General features: G+C 41.7%; 1 protein-coding gene across 2 annotated transcripts in view; it reads left to right on the forward strand.

The window, feature by feature from the left end:
* The window catches only part of LEPR (leptin receptor), a 30,137-nt gene that overhangs the window by 3,626 nt on the left and 9,997 nt on the right, over positions 1-16,514 (forward strand). For both annotated transcript variants that reach the window (XM_031064068.1, XM_031064069.1), the window contains exons 3-9: positions 1,816-2,109; positions 3,029-3,146; positions 7,490-7,695; positions 10,359-10,504; positions 11,410-11,557; positions 13,356-13,652; positions 15,132-15,246. In XM_031064068.1, coding sequence (XP_030919928.1) covers positions 1,816-2,109; positions 3,029-3,146; positions 7,490-7,695; positions 10,359-10,504; positions 11,410-11,557; positions 13,356-13,652; positions 15,132-15,246 — 1,324 coding nt within the window. The remainder of the gene's footprint in view (positions 1-1,815; positions 2,110-3,028; positions 3,147-7,489; positions 7,696-10,358; positions 10,505-11,409; positions 11,558-13,355; positions 13,653-15,131; positions 15,247-16,514) is intronic.

Genomic DNA, 16,514 nt, shown 5'->3' on the forward strand with positions numbered 1-16,514 from the left:
AGCTCACTGCAAATGCTGCATTAATAAACTGGGAAATGCCTCTGACAATATTGGCATCTGCTCTGCAAGGACAGCTGGTATTTGCCTTCCTTTTTATTTTTTTTAATTAAAATAAGGACTATTTAAAGGGTTTTGATGGTGGTGCTTAGGGAGAAAGCAGATCCTGTAATCCAGTGGAGTTATTTGGAAAATTTGTGTTATTTTTACAAAATATGAGTAAAAAAGGTTAATAAATCATTAAATTTAGGTACCTTTTATATACATAAACACCTTTTTATCTTGCTCTCTATACTTTTATCCACTCAGTATCAAATACTGCATTGCTGAAATTCTTGGAAGTACCTTTTGTGATCTGGACATATTGAGTAGCTTTAACTGGAAAACCTGGATGCTCCAGGGAGATTTCCTGGCATTTCAGGGCAGTTTGTCACCATCTGATGGCCCTGCTGCTCTGGGGACAGAACTGCAAGTCAGGCCTTCCTCTGGGTCATTTTAACCTCATTTTTTCTGTTTCTGAAGAAAGGGGCTGAGCACATTTTTGACTTTATAAGATTTAATTAATCCCTTGAGATGATCTGTGATACACAAGGGGGAAGTTCCTTAGAAAAAGAGATGAGCTGGGGACAGTGCTGCTTCTCTGTCCTGCTCTGTGTCACTTTTTTTGTCCTTTTTTAATCATGGATTATGGCCTGAGAGTTTGTTTGCTCCACTCCTCCTGCTGGAGGCTAATGAAGCTGGGATTTACAGAGGCACAAACTCTGTTTAGTGGGAGAGCAGGGAAGAGCAGAGCCCTGCAGGAGCCTGGCAGCACAAAATCTGTGTGGAGGGAAAGCAAAACCCTCTGCAGAATAAAACTCTGCATCTCCTGGTTTTAGCAGCTTTTCTTTAGAGCTCTCATTTCATATTTTGGTATTATTTAACGCGTGCTCTGTGCTAGAGAATTATGAACTTCTATTAATCAAACAGTGCCAGAGATATTCTGGTATTTCTTATTTTGGCTGTGGCAGGGCATAGAGCATCAGTTAATTTCTATTTAATGAACGGCTTAAAATTTCTGCCCTTCCTGAGCAGAACACAAAGTGCACCCATGCCCCTGTGCCTTGCTGTAAGCAGAGCTTTAATCTGTAAATTCAGAGTGTTTTACAGTGTTTTCCCTGCTCATCCTTCTCTCAACCATTGTGAGCACGACTCAAGCTATGACATCAACAAATGTGCTCTGAGTGGTTTTATTTTAAGTCTTATGGAAAAAAAAATTATCATTTTCCTGCCTCTCACTTCCCAGATAATGCCCTGGGGTTGTGCAGTTGCACCCACAGGAATATTGTCCTTTTTTATTTCACAGTTACAGTGGGACTATGTCTCATATTTACAACAGGATTATATTTGTATTGAAATGGAGCTGTTTTAAAAGAGCTGGAGGGGATCTGTTCCACGGGGAGATGAGACTCACACCCAGCTAAGGATTCACAGCAGTTTTGGTTAATAAAAGCCAATTTATCCCAAAGAGATGCTTCACCTGCAATCTTGGCCTTGCCTTTTTTCAAGAGATTGAGAAAACAGAAGTTTAGGTGCAGAGGGGGTGGGGTAAAATCTGAAATCTGCCACCTGTGACACCATTCAGAGAGGATGTTTTTAGTGATTTTGTCTTTACCTAGAAGGGATATTTTTATTAATTTTGTCTTTACCTCAGGGAATGACCCCCCAAAACAACCTGATTTTTACCTCTTTCTGTTTCACATCAACCACTCCCTTTTACTTGTTCAAAAATATGAACTTTTCCTTTTGTTTCCAATACTTTTCCCTTTACATTTGCAGACTTCCTTCAGATGGCAGCTGCCCATTGCATGGTCCATCCAGTTCCTGCCAGGAATTTCACACTGCCCTGTGTGCTGCTGAATGAGACCTTTCTGAGCCCTTTCTCAGCTGGGAGCTGGTCTGGTTTGAGGAGAGAACTTGGAGCACCCAAAATCAAGCATTTAATGAATGAAGAAAAATTTCTGTGTTGCCTTTGGAGTGCCAGCAACATTGATTGTTCTTTGTACAGAGCAAGCATGCAGGCAAGGAAGTTTATTCCTTCAGAAATAAATCTCTCTGCTCCTCAGAAAATAGGTGGGTTTAGCACTCAAGGGCACAAGGACTTAATTATTCCAAAAATATTTAGTTTTTTTTTTATTGTTTGGGAGGAGAGGGGTGGGTTGGATTAATGGGGATTCGCTTTTATCCTGGGCAGGCAACACAGTGTGGCAAAATCCTTCCTCAGAGAGGTAAATTTCTTCCTCAGGGAGTAAAATCCTTCCTCAGAATGTAGTGGAAGGTGGAGGAATTGTACAGCACAGTTTCAAAAGGGAATAAAAAACGTTGGCTGTCTTTCCAGGGGAATTGTGAATAAAATATGGAGCACTGCATAAGAGGACATAAACCCAGATCTTCAAAGGAGTTTAGACACTGTGAGGAATGTTTTAAATATTTTTGGTGGATGTGGGCTTTAAACTCCATCAGCAGGCAGGGGAGATGGAGAGCAAATGGCATCATTTCTACATGAATTATGAGGCTTTAGATAGTGAATGTGCAGTAAATGTCTGTACATGGATTAGGATTTTTTTTTCCCAATGATTTTTTTCTCCTCCTGTCTCTGAGGAGCACGGAGCTGGCATCCTGCTGCCAGGAATCTCCTTGACCTCAGTGGGTAGAATTTCATTCCACAAATCCCCAGCTGGGGCTGTGCCACTTCCCAGGACGCAACAACCACCATCAGCTTCATTTTTCTTCACCCTGCAGCCTTGTCCCTAAATCCAGGTAAAAAATGTTCCTTCTTTAATCATGACAGTGCAGAACCATGTGGATTGTGAGCCTTGGAAGTGTTTAAGGTGCCCAATTCAGATTATTCATAAATATTTTTCCATCTGTGGTGCAGCCTCACTTTCAGGAAGATCTGTTCCTTGTCCTCTCTTTGTGAGTGACTTCCATCCAGGTATTTTATTTTGTTTTAATGCAGTTCAGAAATGTGTGATCCCTTTCTTTTGTCCAGACTGGAGCTGGAACGTGGAATGTTGGGTTAGAGGCAGGCTGGACCTGTTGGTTTGTAACCTGCAGCTTTTGAAGCTGGACCTGAGAGCTGACTTGAAGGTGAATCTTTTATACTCTGGGTAAGTACAGGATTTACTGTTAAATCCCTCTGGAAAACTGAAAGCATCTCCTAAAACATCAACATTCCAGCTTCCAGCATGGTGGGAGCTTCAGCTCTGCAGATTTGACTTTGTCCTGTCTAAAAGTAATCCTGGATAAGATGGAAAGTTTGTGGTTATTTGAATGAAAAGTAGTTGGAATGGAGAGTCCCCCTTCTCTGTCCTTCACATGTTTCTTAAAATATTTTAATGAAATCAGCATTGACTTCTTAAGGTATCTTTGTTGTTAGAATTTCTTAATTTTAAAGTTTTGGTTCTGCTTTTTATTTGTTTTTGACCATAATCTTGTCTCTCTTGAAGTAACTGTGGTACTTTACATGTGATCCAATGGCAGATGCTGCTGTCATCTCATTGGCACTGTGGTGAATATTCCCTGGAATGCTGAGAGATGGAATCCTCCTGCCTGTGGGATGGGCAGGTCTGCTACACATTGGTTACAAAAAGATCTGTTTGATACCATGAAACCACCCTGGTTTTTTGTGGATTATTGATAGGTTTGAGGAGACACACAGAGACTTCATTTCCTGATGAAACAGGATAAACTGAAATAGTTGAATTAGCTGAATTTATAGAGGACTTCCTGAACAGCCAGGTCTCATTTGGCACAAATCATCCCTGTAGCCAGAGCAGAACCCAAATGTATTATTTAGGAATAAATATGCTTGTTCAGCTGACACAATATTTAAATCCCATTTTGGTGAGGTGGGTTCCCATTTCCAGTGCTCCTCATGACTGTGACTCCTGAAATACCATTCCATGGGTGTTTGTGGGGGAAGCAGCTCTGCCTTTGCTCTGCTCCATCCAGGCTCAGCTGCACAGGAAAGGCTTTGCCAGTGATCCCAGTGCAGAAATCTCTGTATGGAAATTGTTTTGGGATGCCACCAGCCTGGAGCCCCAGCTGGGCTGAAGAGGTTCCTTGTGTTAGGAAGGGAATTCAGTGAGTTCCATGCCATTTAGGAGAGCAGGCTCTGTGGACTCAGCAGGGTCTCTGTTTGATTTCTCTTTGCTGCAAAGATGAGAAGCAAAGCAAAGCCTTGGAGAACTCATTTCCCTCCCCACATTGCATATTAATATTTTCCTTTTAGGGTCCCTGTGTTCTGGGGGAGCAGCAAGCACAAGCATTTCAACCTTTGGGAAGGTGACAGCTTTCCCTGTTGGCTCTCTGATACCTTAGCATTTTATTCCTGAGCCAAAATACCTTGAAAACATTCCCAGTTTTAAAAATATGCATTCCTGGCATGTGTTTCTCCCTGGGAGTCTGGAGATCCAGCCAGGATTCTCACATGCAGGGCAATGCACAAAAATAATGATACAGGAGAATCTACAAGAGAAAAGCTTGGGTCTCTCACAGCTTTTTCTTTTCTTTTTTTCCTTTTTTTTTTTCCCAGCATTAGAGAAGTCTCCTCTTATTTACCACATCCACAGTTTTCCTGCTTGGAAATAGTGCTCTGTGACAGGCTCAAGTGAGGGAGAGGATGGGGCTTTGAAAATGTTATTCCAAAAGAACAGAAAAGGAAATAAGAGAAAAGGTTATTCCAAAGCTTCATTAGACAAGTTGGGTTAATTGTCTACCAAACATCTTTCCAGCTGTCTGATCCCAGGAATGCTGTAAAGCCCAGGGTTAATTCCATGAGCTGGAATCTTCATCCTCAGGGATCCCCTTGGTTTCATTTTGAGCACTGATTATCATCTGCCCTTTGAGCTCATGAGGCTGCATTCGTATTTGGACTTATTTGAAGTACCTGGGAGGCTCTCCTCCAGTTCTGGGCCTAAATTCCCATGTTTTTTAAGGATAAATCATGCAATCAGTTGTGCATTGAGCCTCTCCAGCCAGAGAAAACCAACCTCTCATTAGAGATTGATGAGCTCAGCAGCCTCAGATCTGCTGCAGTTTCATGGGGCAGCTTCTTCAAATAAAGATTTTTCTAGAGCTACCATTGATCAAAAACATTGGGAAATATTTATGGAGAAAATCCTGGAAGCCCCAGACAGCTTTGCTCCATCCTTTCCCATTAAAGGCAGTGCTTGGAAAGGGTATGGGAATAATGTGACAGCAGAGTTACAATGGTGACCCTATTTCACAACCACCTGGTTGGGATGGACCTTTCCTGAAAATTCAGGTAATTTGCCCTAAAAGGAGTTCTACTTTTTCTTTTCAATCACAAGAACAGGATTGAAATTCAGGCAGGACATTTTGCAACATCTAATTGAAAGTCTCCAAGTTCCCCACGGGGCCACAGATGAATTTAGCAGGAGAAGCATCACCTTCTGAAGGGGGTTGAATATAAATATAAAACATTTAGGACTTCCTACGTGTTTCTTTTCCAATGTGTTGGCTAAAAGAACTCTCTGTGACAGGATTTGTGTGGAGGAGCTGACCTCTCCTCAGCTTGTGAAGGTTAATAAGTCAGGAGAGGAGGTCTTTAGCTTTTGTCTCCCTTTACACTGCTTTTTTTTGGTGCAAACAAGTTCATTTGGATGGTTAAAAATTGAAATAATTATTAGGAATGATGAGGGGCTGGTGTGGTGGTAACCACTTTCCAGATAGATCAGATCAAAGACGTGGTTTGAAGAAAGAAATTTGTTTTCATGGATTGATTGTGGCTTTTGGAGACCAATAAAATCTGTGAGCAACAGGAGAAGGCAGAGACGCTTCAAAGCAAATTCTGCAAAGTTTTTGAAAGGAAATTCAGGAGAAAACAGCGGAGCCACATCTAGAAAAACCAAATTATTCCAAGTAATTTCAGAGCTCTGTGTCTGCCAGATACCATCAGCATAATTCCCGTGTCCTAAAGTCTGCGAGTCCTGGTGAGAATTATTGTAGGAATGTCAGGATGGACTGTCTGGAGCATTAATAAATGTAAACCATACCTTGACATGGACCTGCTTGGGGCTGTTCCTGCAGAGCACAGGAGCTGGGAGGGCAGGGCTGCCCAAATTCCGTGGTTTTCCAGCCTCACAGGATCCCAAGATGCAGAAAGATCAGTGAGGGATGGGGGGAGTGGGGCTGGGATGATCCAGGAGTGGCTCCCTGAAGTCCCAGCCTGAGCTCTTCCCATCCTCCATAATTCTCCTCATTTTTTTGATCTTTTCCTCTCTAAGCAGGGCAGGATATGGAAATGGAATTGGTGAATCATGGCCAGTTCCCTGTGCTCTGCTCTCAGATAAATGGAGCAGATAACAAATGGACTAAACCCAAAAAATAAAGCAGCAGATCTCGTCCTTCCCTCTCCTCCAATGCAGAGATCTCTGCCCTGCCTGAATCCAAGTGTTCCAGTGACTCATGCCAGCTATAAAACCATTGGAAAAATGTACTGAAAGGCTCTTATTCCATGAATTTCCATTTCTTTCTCTGAATTAGTAAAACAAAACCCTTACTGGACAGAAATAATTCCAAAATCACTTCAGAACAATTCCAAACAGGAGCTTTTTATTTATTTTTTTTTTTTGGGTAAGGATGAAACGTGAAAAGCAGGAAAGAATCCGAGGTGATTGAGCTGTCAGGGTTTGTCTTGGCTTTGCTGCTGGGAGAAATTTGGCCTCAAATTATTTGCACTATTAAATTCCCAACCTTGGGGAGGCTTTAGTCACTGGATACCTGCAGAATTCCATAAATGTGGGTTTCTGGGAGAGCCTGAAGAGTAGAGATGAGAATGAAGAATGCTTTGGGAACTGCTGGTTCTGAAGATTCAGATGGGATATTGGGAAGGGATATTGGGATATTGGGAAGGGATGTTGGGATATTGGGAAGGGATATTGGGATATTGGGAAGGAATTGTTCCCTGGGAGGGTGGGGAGGCCCTGGAATGGATTTCCCAGAGAAGCTGTGGCTGTCCTGGATCCCTGCAAGTGTCCAAGGATGGGTTTGGAGCAGCCTGGGACAGTGGAGAAGGTCCCTGTCCATGGCAGGGGCTGGGATGGGATTTAAGGTCCCTCCCAACCCAAACCATTCCATGATTATAATATTCCCTGTAATGCTCAATTGTAGCAGGAGCTGGAGGGAACATTAAAATTTTTTGGCATTATTTCAGTGCCTCACGAATGGGAATTAGGAATTCATCTCTATTGGGAGGGCAGGGAGCTGCCATGGGAAGGTGAAGCAACACTGTGTGCCTAAAAAGATCTGAGAATTCTCTAATGGAATTGTGTTCATTACTTGAAAACCAGTTAAAAAGGGAGAAGCAGCAAAGTTTTTTTTTTCATTAATTAATTTAATTTTTTGATCAATAAACTATATCCAGATGGGCACGCCTATTGAGATACAGATAATGGTTTTGTTTCCTGGTTTGTTTTTCCCCCTGCAGGTCAGAGCTGTCCCTGGGGGCTGCATCCACGAGCTCTCTGCAGGGCACAGTGAGGGTGGCTCCGTGTGACTGCAGGGACCAGGCCAGCTGCCAGTGCCTGGTGGCCACGCCGAGCCTCAACCACACCTACCTGCTGTGGCTGGAGATGGTGGCAGGGGGCACAGCCCTGGGGTCGCCCCTGATGGCCCTGCAGCCCACGGACATTGGTGAGCATGGCTGAAACCCCTGGCTGTGGAACGCTGAGCCAAGGGGTGGAGCTGGGAATGCAGCTGAGAGAGTGAAAATGATGGATTTTAACTGAGAGCTTAAATGAATCGAGGGTTAGGTTAGAAGTGTAGTCAGCAAAGGTCATACATTGGGATTGGAGTTTAACAAGGAAATGAATTGATACCACATGGGGATAACTGAAACAAGGTTGGGAATGCCAGGTGAGGTATGAAGCATTGAAAGAGTGCAGGAGCCATAAATACAACTAAGAATGAGAGGAGGTTTGGACTGGGACCAGCAGGCCAAGGAGCCCTGCCAGCTTGACATGGGTGGAGAGGTTACCATGAGGAAGAGGTCTTACTTCCTCTTCAAAGGAAATAAGTCAGAACTTACTGTTCTGAAATGAGTCAGAACCCATTTCTTTGGGTCAGAACCCATTTCTTTGTGTTCTGACCCATCTCAGAGCCCACCTCCCATGGTGGGCTCTTCTGACCCATCTCAGAGCCCACCGACCCAACTAAAGAGGACAATTGCACAGCCCTAATGGAGGTCCAGCTAATTAAAATACAAAGTGAGAGGGTACATGATTATGTAACTGGTGTCCTGGAAACCATCCTGGAAACCATCTGAATATGGAAAACCTTTTTGGGTAAATAGAGAGTAGGAGTTTGTGACTTTTTACACATGTCTTGGGGACGTTACTCCCCAGGTGTCCAGTGCTGTAATAAATGTACCCTCTTTTCAGCACTGTATTAAACACACCCTCTTTTCAGCACTGTAATAAATGTACCTTCTTTTCAACTTTAATTAGTAGAAGAGTTGTCTGTCCATGCTTCACAACAGCAGCAGGATGGCCCTGCTGGGAAAGGGGCACAGACAGGGCAGGAAAAGCTCCCTAATCCCTGTCTGGGCTCCAGTGCAAACCACACTGAGCACAGCCCAAGCACTCAAAAATTGGTGATGTCTTATTTTTTCCTTTCCAATCAGAACCTCTCTGTGCACAAGACTGGCCCAGTGGTGGAGCTTGTTGCTGAGGGCTTCAATTAAATTTAAAAAACTGTTCCCAAAGTTGCTTAGCAAGAAATCCCACCCATTTTCCCAAGCAGCTCTCTGATCCTGATGTTTTTTCCCTCACCCATGCAACCCCAAGCTGGAAAACATTCCTGTGTGTTTGATCAAGCTCAAACTCTCCTGACATGATGAATTTGAGATGTGTTGCTATCCAACGTGCCCAGTTATTGCAGATTTGGGCAGATTTCATAAAGGCAGGAGCTGTCAGCTGCAGGGGGAAAAAATTAAAGTTTTATGAACATCTTATTAACTTAAAAACTTAGGAACTTTATGAACTTCCTCCTAACTGATGTGCTCTGCAGACAGAACCAGTTAAAATCTCTGGGTGGGCTGGTTTGGAAGATGAGAGGTGGCATTTTTCATCCTGCTGGTTTGAAATGATGCTGCAGGAAAAAATTAAAAATTCAGGCTGGAGTCTGCCAGTATTTAAAAATGACACAATGAGTTAGCTCTGCTTAGTGAAGCATGTTTTTAAAATGCACAATATTAATATACATTCTGCCAAGATTTAGCTCAATTAAAACTATTTTGAATGTAAAACTCTTGAGTGCTTGTGCCACGTGGATTTTATTTGCTGATGGTGGAGCAGGTGGCATCCCAACCATCATTATCTGTGGGATCTGATTCAGGGAAATGTGATGGCAAAGCCACTGACTTTTATTTGCTTCCTCCCCAATCGCTCCCTGCTGGCCTTCCTGAAGTTAATTGCTTTGAGATGGTCTAGAAGTAGAAATTAAATAAAATCTGACTTGGTGTGGTAGATCTATACTGAAAATAATAAGAGATTTTTGATATAAATAACTAAATAAAATCTGACTTGGTGTGGTGGATTTATACTGAAAATAATTAGAGATATTTGATATAACTGAGTGACATTCCACTAATGCACTAAAATGGGACCCTTGGAGAGCTGGACCCCAGTGCAGATGGGATTTGAGGGGAACATTTGCCCACTGCCCAGGATTTTTGGGAATGTTTTCCCTTCAGCCTCTGCAGGGTTTTACTCTTCCGTGGGCAAAACTTGGCCAGGAATGAGGACAGGGCCAGCCAAGGTCTCAGTACCAGGAAAAAGCAGGGCCTTGGCTCCTTGGCATTGTACAGGGAATGGAATCCTGAGGATTTCCCATCCAGAGCTCCCTTCATCCCCATGGGAATATCCAGACTCTCCATTTTCACTCTCCTGGACACCTCCTTTCCCAGCCATCATCCCTGTGGAAGGATAGGAATGTTTAGGAAATCCTATTGTACACTATAAGGAGCAAACTGATTTTCTCAGCATTCCCACCCCTCTCCTGCTCATTCCCTCTTCCCAGCAAGGCAGGTAAGCCAGGGCTTGGCTACTGGGAAAAGTTGTGGCCAGAGGGAAGAAATTCCTGCAGGTTTAAGGGAAATGGGAAGTCAAAGAGCATTTCTTCATGACTGCAACAGCACCAGGGTGACTTTTCCAGGGATATTACACAACACTGCCATGCAGTAGAGCAGCTCTTGGAAACTGAGTTTAAGAGAACTGAGTTTAAGTCTGAGTTTATCTCAGTAAAACGCAGCACCCTGGGTGAAGCTGGGGCTAACTTGTGGATGAATTTGTGTGCAGTGAAGCCTGAGGCCCCCGTGAAGCTGCACCTGGAGCTGGCTGAGAGGGGCCAGGTGAAGCTCTGCTGGTCCAGCCCTGCCCCGCTGCCCTTCCCTCTGCAGCACCAAGTGAGGATCTCTGCTCCCCCTGGCCACGGGGACAGCCAGGTGAGGCACCGTGCCTTCTTCCGGGGCTGGGGCATTCCCAAATCCCGGCACCGCCACCGCTCCCCTGGGCCTTGGATTGGGAGTGGCGCTGTTCTGGTGGAGCTGGGCTTAGCTCGCTGCTTTTCCCTGGGAAAGCTGGGCTTAGCTCACTGCTTTTTCCTGGAAAAGCTGGGCTTAGCTCACGGCTTTTCCCTGGAAAAGCTGGGTTTAGCTCACGGCTTTTTCCTGGAAAAGCTGGGCTTAGCTCACTGCTTTTTCCTGGAAAAGCTGGGATTGATTTGCTACTTTTTCCTGGAGGAGCTGGGTTTATCTCACTGCTGTTTCCTGGAAAAGCTGGGTTTTACATTTGTCCCCACTGAGAGAAGCCCCATCTCCTGCTGGCTCTCACAAACAAACTCCCATTTTTCTACTTGGGTGAAATCCTGGATTCTGTGAAGTCTAAATCCATTTTCTTTCAGCATTCTATATGTTCTGTAACTCATCTGTGTTTAATATTTATAAGTTTTATTATAAATAGGGGTTTTTTTCCTCTTCCTACCACGCAAGTGGCTCTGGAATAACAAGCAGCTGTTAATTAGCAACCCATAATGAAACAACTAATTTTCCACAGAGTTATACAACTTCCAGCAGTCTCAAATTGACAGTAAATTTAAAGAAGAAAGATTTTTAACCCAGCTTGCTACCTAAAAACATAGAAAATCCTTGTGTAGAGTATAAGGATGTTATCTCCTGTCTCTTAAGGAACAAATTGATTTGCTCAGCACTCCCATCCTTCTTAAAAACTGAGTTGAAAGAGAAGGCATGAAAGGAAATTCAGGGAATTCTGACTCCATACAATTTATTTATGTTCCTTCTGTCTCTTTTCCTGTTTCATTTTACAACAATAATGGGTTTGGACAATGCAGCAGATGCTTCAGGTTGCCCTGGAAAGCTCCGTGGCCATGGACAATGCCCTGCTGGACTCTCCATCCTCAGTGCAAGTGAGGAGCAGGAATCTCCGTGCTCCAGGCTTCTGGAGTGACTGGAGCTCACCCTACAACCTCACTTTGGGAGGTAGGACACCTGCAGGGTTGGGGATAAAGCTGATTTTCCAGCTGGTTTTGTGGGTTTCGTGTTGGAAATTGAGTTGGGATGAGAAATCCTGTGGGAGCCTTTCCTGCCTGAGGCTCAGCTCCCTCGCTGGGCCAGGCTGGCACTAGGAATTCTGGAGAGCACACCTGTGGGGCTGGCACTCCCTCAGCAGCACCTGCCCACACCCACACAAAGCTCTTTTCCTCAGAGCTTTTCCATTTCCAGTTCCAGCTGGCAGCCCTGAACCTCCCCTCAATTCAAGGTTTTTCTCCTGATGCTTTCTCTCACTTCTGGTTTTGCATTTGTAGCTGAACCGAAGGCCCAGAGCAAAATCAAATGTGCTTTTCATACAGTCCAGCCTGGTTTGTAATGCTGAGTTTTGCAGTGCAAAGCTGACTTCTTGCTTATTTTGTTGTATTTTTCCATGCTCTGCTCAGAATTCCCTGGGAATATTTTGGTCTGTGCTGCCACAGGAGTTCTCTGAACTCTTTATATAGGCACCTGCACCAAAGAAAGAACTAAACCTTGGGAAAAAAGCTTTTTTCCTAATAAAACCTGAAACAACAGATCCTAAATTGCTTTACTGACAGAGAAAGGGAAATCAGGGGGAAATCCTACAAATCTCTGCCTGGTTCCTCAGTGGGGGAAGCAAACCTGACCTTTGAAGGATTTAAGGCTGGTTTTGGGGTGTTTGCAAACAGCTCCATTCCAGCTTCATCTGTGTCTTCCCTGAATCCCTTACTGATGGGGGCTGAGTTTAAACTTCTTTAAATCATTGGAAAATTCAGTGTATTTGAGCCTGCATTGGAGCACTGCTACAGTTTGCTGTTAATTGCAGTGTAAAACCAGTTTTTGGGACTTGAATCTCCTGCTGACTTCAGGAGGAGGAGGAGGAGGAACAGCAGCTTCTGGAAAGAGGGATTCATTGTGTTTTCTTCCCCTTGTGCTGCTTGCACGGCACCCTCCAGGGATTTTCTGCTCTATTCATTCAGATGTGCCTGGGGATTTTAAAGATTTAAAGATTTAAAGAAGAGTTTAGAAACTTCAGGTGTGGAGGGAGACAGCCCAAGGCTCCTGTTCATAGTGATTAAGAAGTAGGAAAGTTAGAAATACAGCTGGATGATGATGATAATAATTTAAAAAATTATTATATTATTATTTTTTTTCCATTGACAAATGCCTCTATGTTTTTTTGGTTCCATTTTCAATTTCAGTGGTTTTTCCCCCCCCTTTTTCCTTTTGTGTAACCTGGGGATATTAAAGATTATTTTAATCAGATTTTGATCAGAAACTTTAGGTATGGAGGGAGGCAGTCCAAGGCTCATTTCTGCAATAATAGCAATAATAATAATATAAAAATATTCTTATTATTCTTATTATTCTAATTAGTATAATATTATTATTTATTGGTTTATCATTATTATAATATTATTATATTACAATATTTAATAATACAATGATATGCTATTATTATATAATAGTATAATATATTATTATATCACATATTATTATATAATACATAATATATAATATATAATTATTTAATGTAATAATAATATATAATGATACATAATATATAATATAACAGATAATATAATAATGTAATACGATATAAGATTATTTTATTATATTGTATGTAATATAGTAATAATAACAACAACAACAATAATAATCATGTTATTATTTTATCTATTATTATTTTATTGACAATTGCTTTTACATTTTCTGGTTCAGCTTCAACCCTCAATGGATTTTCCCCCTTTTCCCCCTTTCCACGCAGCTCAAGTGCTGTACTTCCCTGCCAGGACCGTGACCCGCGCTGGCTCCAGCCTGTCCTTTCTGTGCACGTTCCGGAACCGCTCGCAGCCCGTGCCGTCCCGGGAGCTGGTGTGGTGGCTGAACCTGGCCGAGCCGGTCCCGGCCAGCCAGACCTCCGTGCTGAGCAGCCGCGTCAGCCGAGTGACGCTGCCCAACCTGAGAGCCACCCAGCCCCGGGGCAGCTTCCTCTACAGCGCCCTGTACTGCTGCCACCAGAGCCGCCAGTGCCACCGCGCCTACGCCGAGCTCTATGTCGTAGGTGAGGCTCCAGGGCACGTTCCATTCTCCTTTGGGGCCATTTTCATAGCAAAGATGGAATATTCCCGTTTAAAATCCTTTATTGCCCTTGGTTGGGTTTTTTGGTGGTTTGTTTTTTTTTTTGTTTTTTTGGGTTTTTTTTTTTTTTTGGTTATGTTTTTTTTTTTTTTTGGTTATGTTTTTTTTTTTTTTTGGTTATGTTTTTTTTTTTTTTTGGTTATGTTTTTTTTTTTTTTTGGTTATGTTTTTTTTTTTTTTTGGTTATGTTTTTTTTTTTTTTTGGTTATGTTTTTTTTTTTTTTTGGTTATGTTTTTTTTTTTTTTTGGTTATGTTTTTTTTTTTTTTTGGTTATGTTTTTTTTTTTTTTTGGTTATGTTTTTTTTTTTTTTTGGTTATGTTTTTTTTTTTTTTTGGTTATGTTTTTTTTTTTTTTTGGTTATGTTTTTTTTTTTTTTTGGTTATGTTTTTTTTTTTTTTTGGTTATGTTTTTTTTTTTTTTTGGTTATGTTTTTTTTTTTTTTTGGTTATGTTTTTTTTTTTTTTTGGTTATGTTTTTTTTTTTTTTTGGTTATGTTTTTTTTTTTTTTTGGTTATGTTTTTTTTTTTTTTTGGTTATGTTTTTTTTTTTTTTTGGTTATGTTTTTTTTTTTTTTTGGTTATGTTTTTTTTTTTTTTTGTTTCATTTTGTGTTGGAATTTGAAATGTAGGGAATTCTCAGAACTTCGGGTTTATAAGTTAAAGCTCAATTAAACACAAGATTTGATTTGAGGCTTTGGAAAAAGCTTCTAAACTTAAGTGTTATAAGCAAGATTGTGGATTTATAGTTTGACGTAAAGACACATTAAATAAAGGAAAGTTTAGAGGTTTAGAGTTTAAGATATAGAAAAAAATAAAAGTAGTTACAAAGGTAAAACAGTTAAAGCTTAGAATGAAACACAAGATTCGATTTGAGGCTTTGGAAAAAGCTTCTAAGCTTAAGTGTTAGAAGCGAGGATATGGATTTATAGTTAAAGGCATGCTAAGAAAGTTTAGAGTTGTAGAGTTTAAGATATAGAAAAAATAGAAGTAGTTATAAAAGTAAACAAGAAATTTAGAGTGCAGCACTGTAAGTTTGTGTGTTATTATAACATGATTAGTTAAGAAAGCTTACACTGTAGCATATGCCTATAAGACAAAATATTTAAAGATTGAGTCAAAAACAGAAATGTTTTTGTTGGTAGTGTTTTATTAGTCAATAACTCTTTAAAAAATCTTGTAACTAAGAGTTTTGTGACTTTTTAAACTATGCTATAAAGATGTGAGCTGAACTCACTTTTCTTACTTATGTGGAAGATAAAAAAATAAACCACATCATCAAAACCAATTCAAAAGTCCCGTCTCAAATTACTTCAAAAATTCCTCACAGTTTTGTTTTGTTTTGTTTTGTTTTGTAGCAACCATTGTGTTTTATTAATTGAGCTTTTCATGTCTTTTAATTAGACATGGATTTTAATATCTCCTGTGAGACTGATGGATACCTGACTAAAATGACTTGCAGGTGGTCTGCAAACCCAACCACCTTGCTCCTGGGGAGTCTGCAGTTAAGATATCACAGGTATGGATGGAGTTTAATTCTCTTTTTCTGTTTGGAAAGCATTGCTCAAAATATTTTTGTGTCGAAGAATTCTGGAGAAATGTAATTATAGAATTAACAGATTATTTATTCTGTGTGCAGGAAGGGAACCAGAGATAGCTGAGTATGGAGCAGATTTTATTTATAGGGTTTTTCAGCATTTTTCAACCTGTTTGGGAGCCAGTTCTCTTCAAGAAGATTTCTTGGATCAGTTCAAAAATTATTCCAGTTGCTCCTACCTACAAGTTGCAAGGAAATAAGGGAAGAGCCCATTCCCAGTGGGAATGCCTGGCCTGGAGGAGCTGTAGAATCCCTGTCCTTGGAGCCTCTCAGATCCTGACAGCTCCATCTGATCTGAATTTAACTCTGCTCTGAGTCTGACATGGGACTTGAGACCTCCTGAGGTCTCCACTCAGTCTTTGATTTTTCTGTAATTCTGTATTTTTTTTCTATGTACACACAGGTAAAAATAGAGGATGAAACAAACTCATTCCAAGGCGGGAAAAAGTCTTGCTTGGAGAATCAAACCTTAGCTGGTGAAGGGAATGTTGCTTTGTGAAGGCAGCAATTCCCAGAATCCCAGACTGGTTTGGGTTGGGAGGGACCTCAAAGCTCATCCCATTCCATCCCTGATGTGTTGAGTTTGAGGGTTTCCACTCAGACAGACAGACAGACAGACAGCTCTTCCTGAGGCAAAAATTCCATAATTTTACTGCTCTGCTGGGCTGGAGATGAAGGAATTTTGGCAAACAGCTTCCATCAGCCCTGCCTAATCCTTTGGAAAGTCAGCCTGTCTTCTCTGGTGGAGTTCTGGGTGATCCTGGTGCCCAGGTGAATATTTCCCAGGGGTTTGTGGACTGAAGGAACAGCTGGAATGCTGGAAAGTTCAAGTGGAGGCTTTTGGGGCAGGATTAATGCCTGGCTGAGTGCTGAGGTAGCTTTTGTTTACTCTGCCTTGGCAAATATGGATCTGATGAGTGCACTGCTGGGCAGGGAGCTGGGATTAAACCCCATGCTGCTCATGGTGCCTTTTATTCCCACTTCCTGACTGCTCAGGGTTAGCTAAAAATGTCATTTTCTAGTAGGAGGTGATAATGTGGAGATTTGTTCATGTTCCTGCAAGATCAAACAGTGACATTACCACTGCCTGCAAATCCTTCCCAGATGCTGCTGATCCTTCTTTTTGTTCTGGTTTTTGTGGTTATTTGCTCAGAGTGAGACCTGAAAGAGGAAAATGCAATAAAATTCCT

The sequence above is a fragment of the Geospiza fortis genome, unplaced genomic scaffold (genome assembly GCF_000277835.1).
Source record: "Geospiza fortis unplaced genomic scaffold, GeoFor_1.0 scaffold69, whole genome shotgun sequence".
NCBI classification, from domain to species: Eukaryota; Metazoa; Chordata; class Aves; order Passeriformes; family Thraupidae; genus Geospiza; species Geospiza fortis.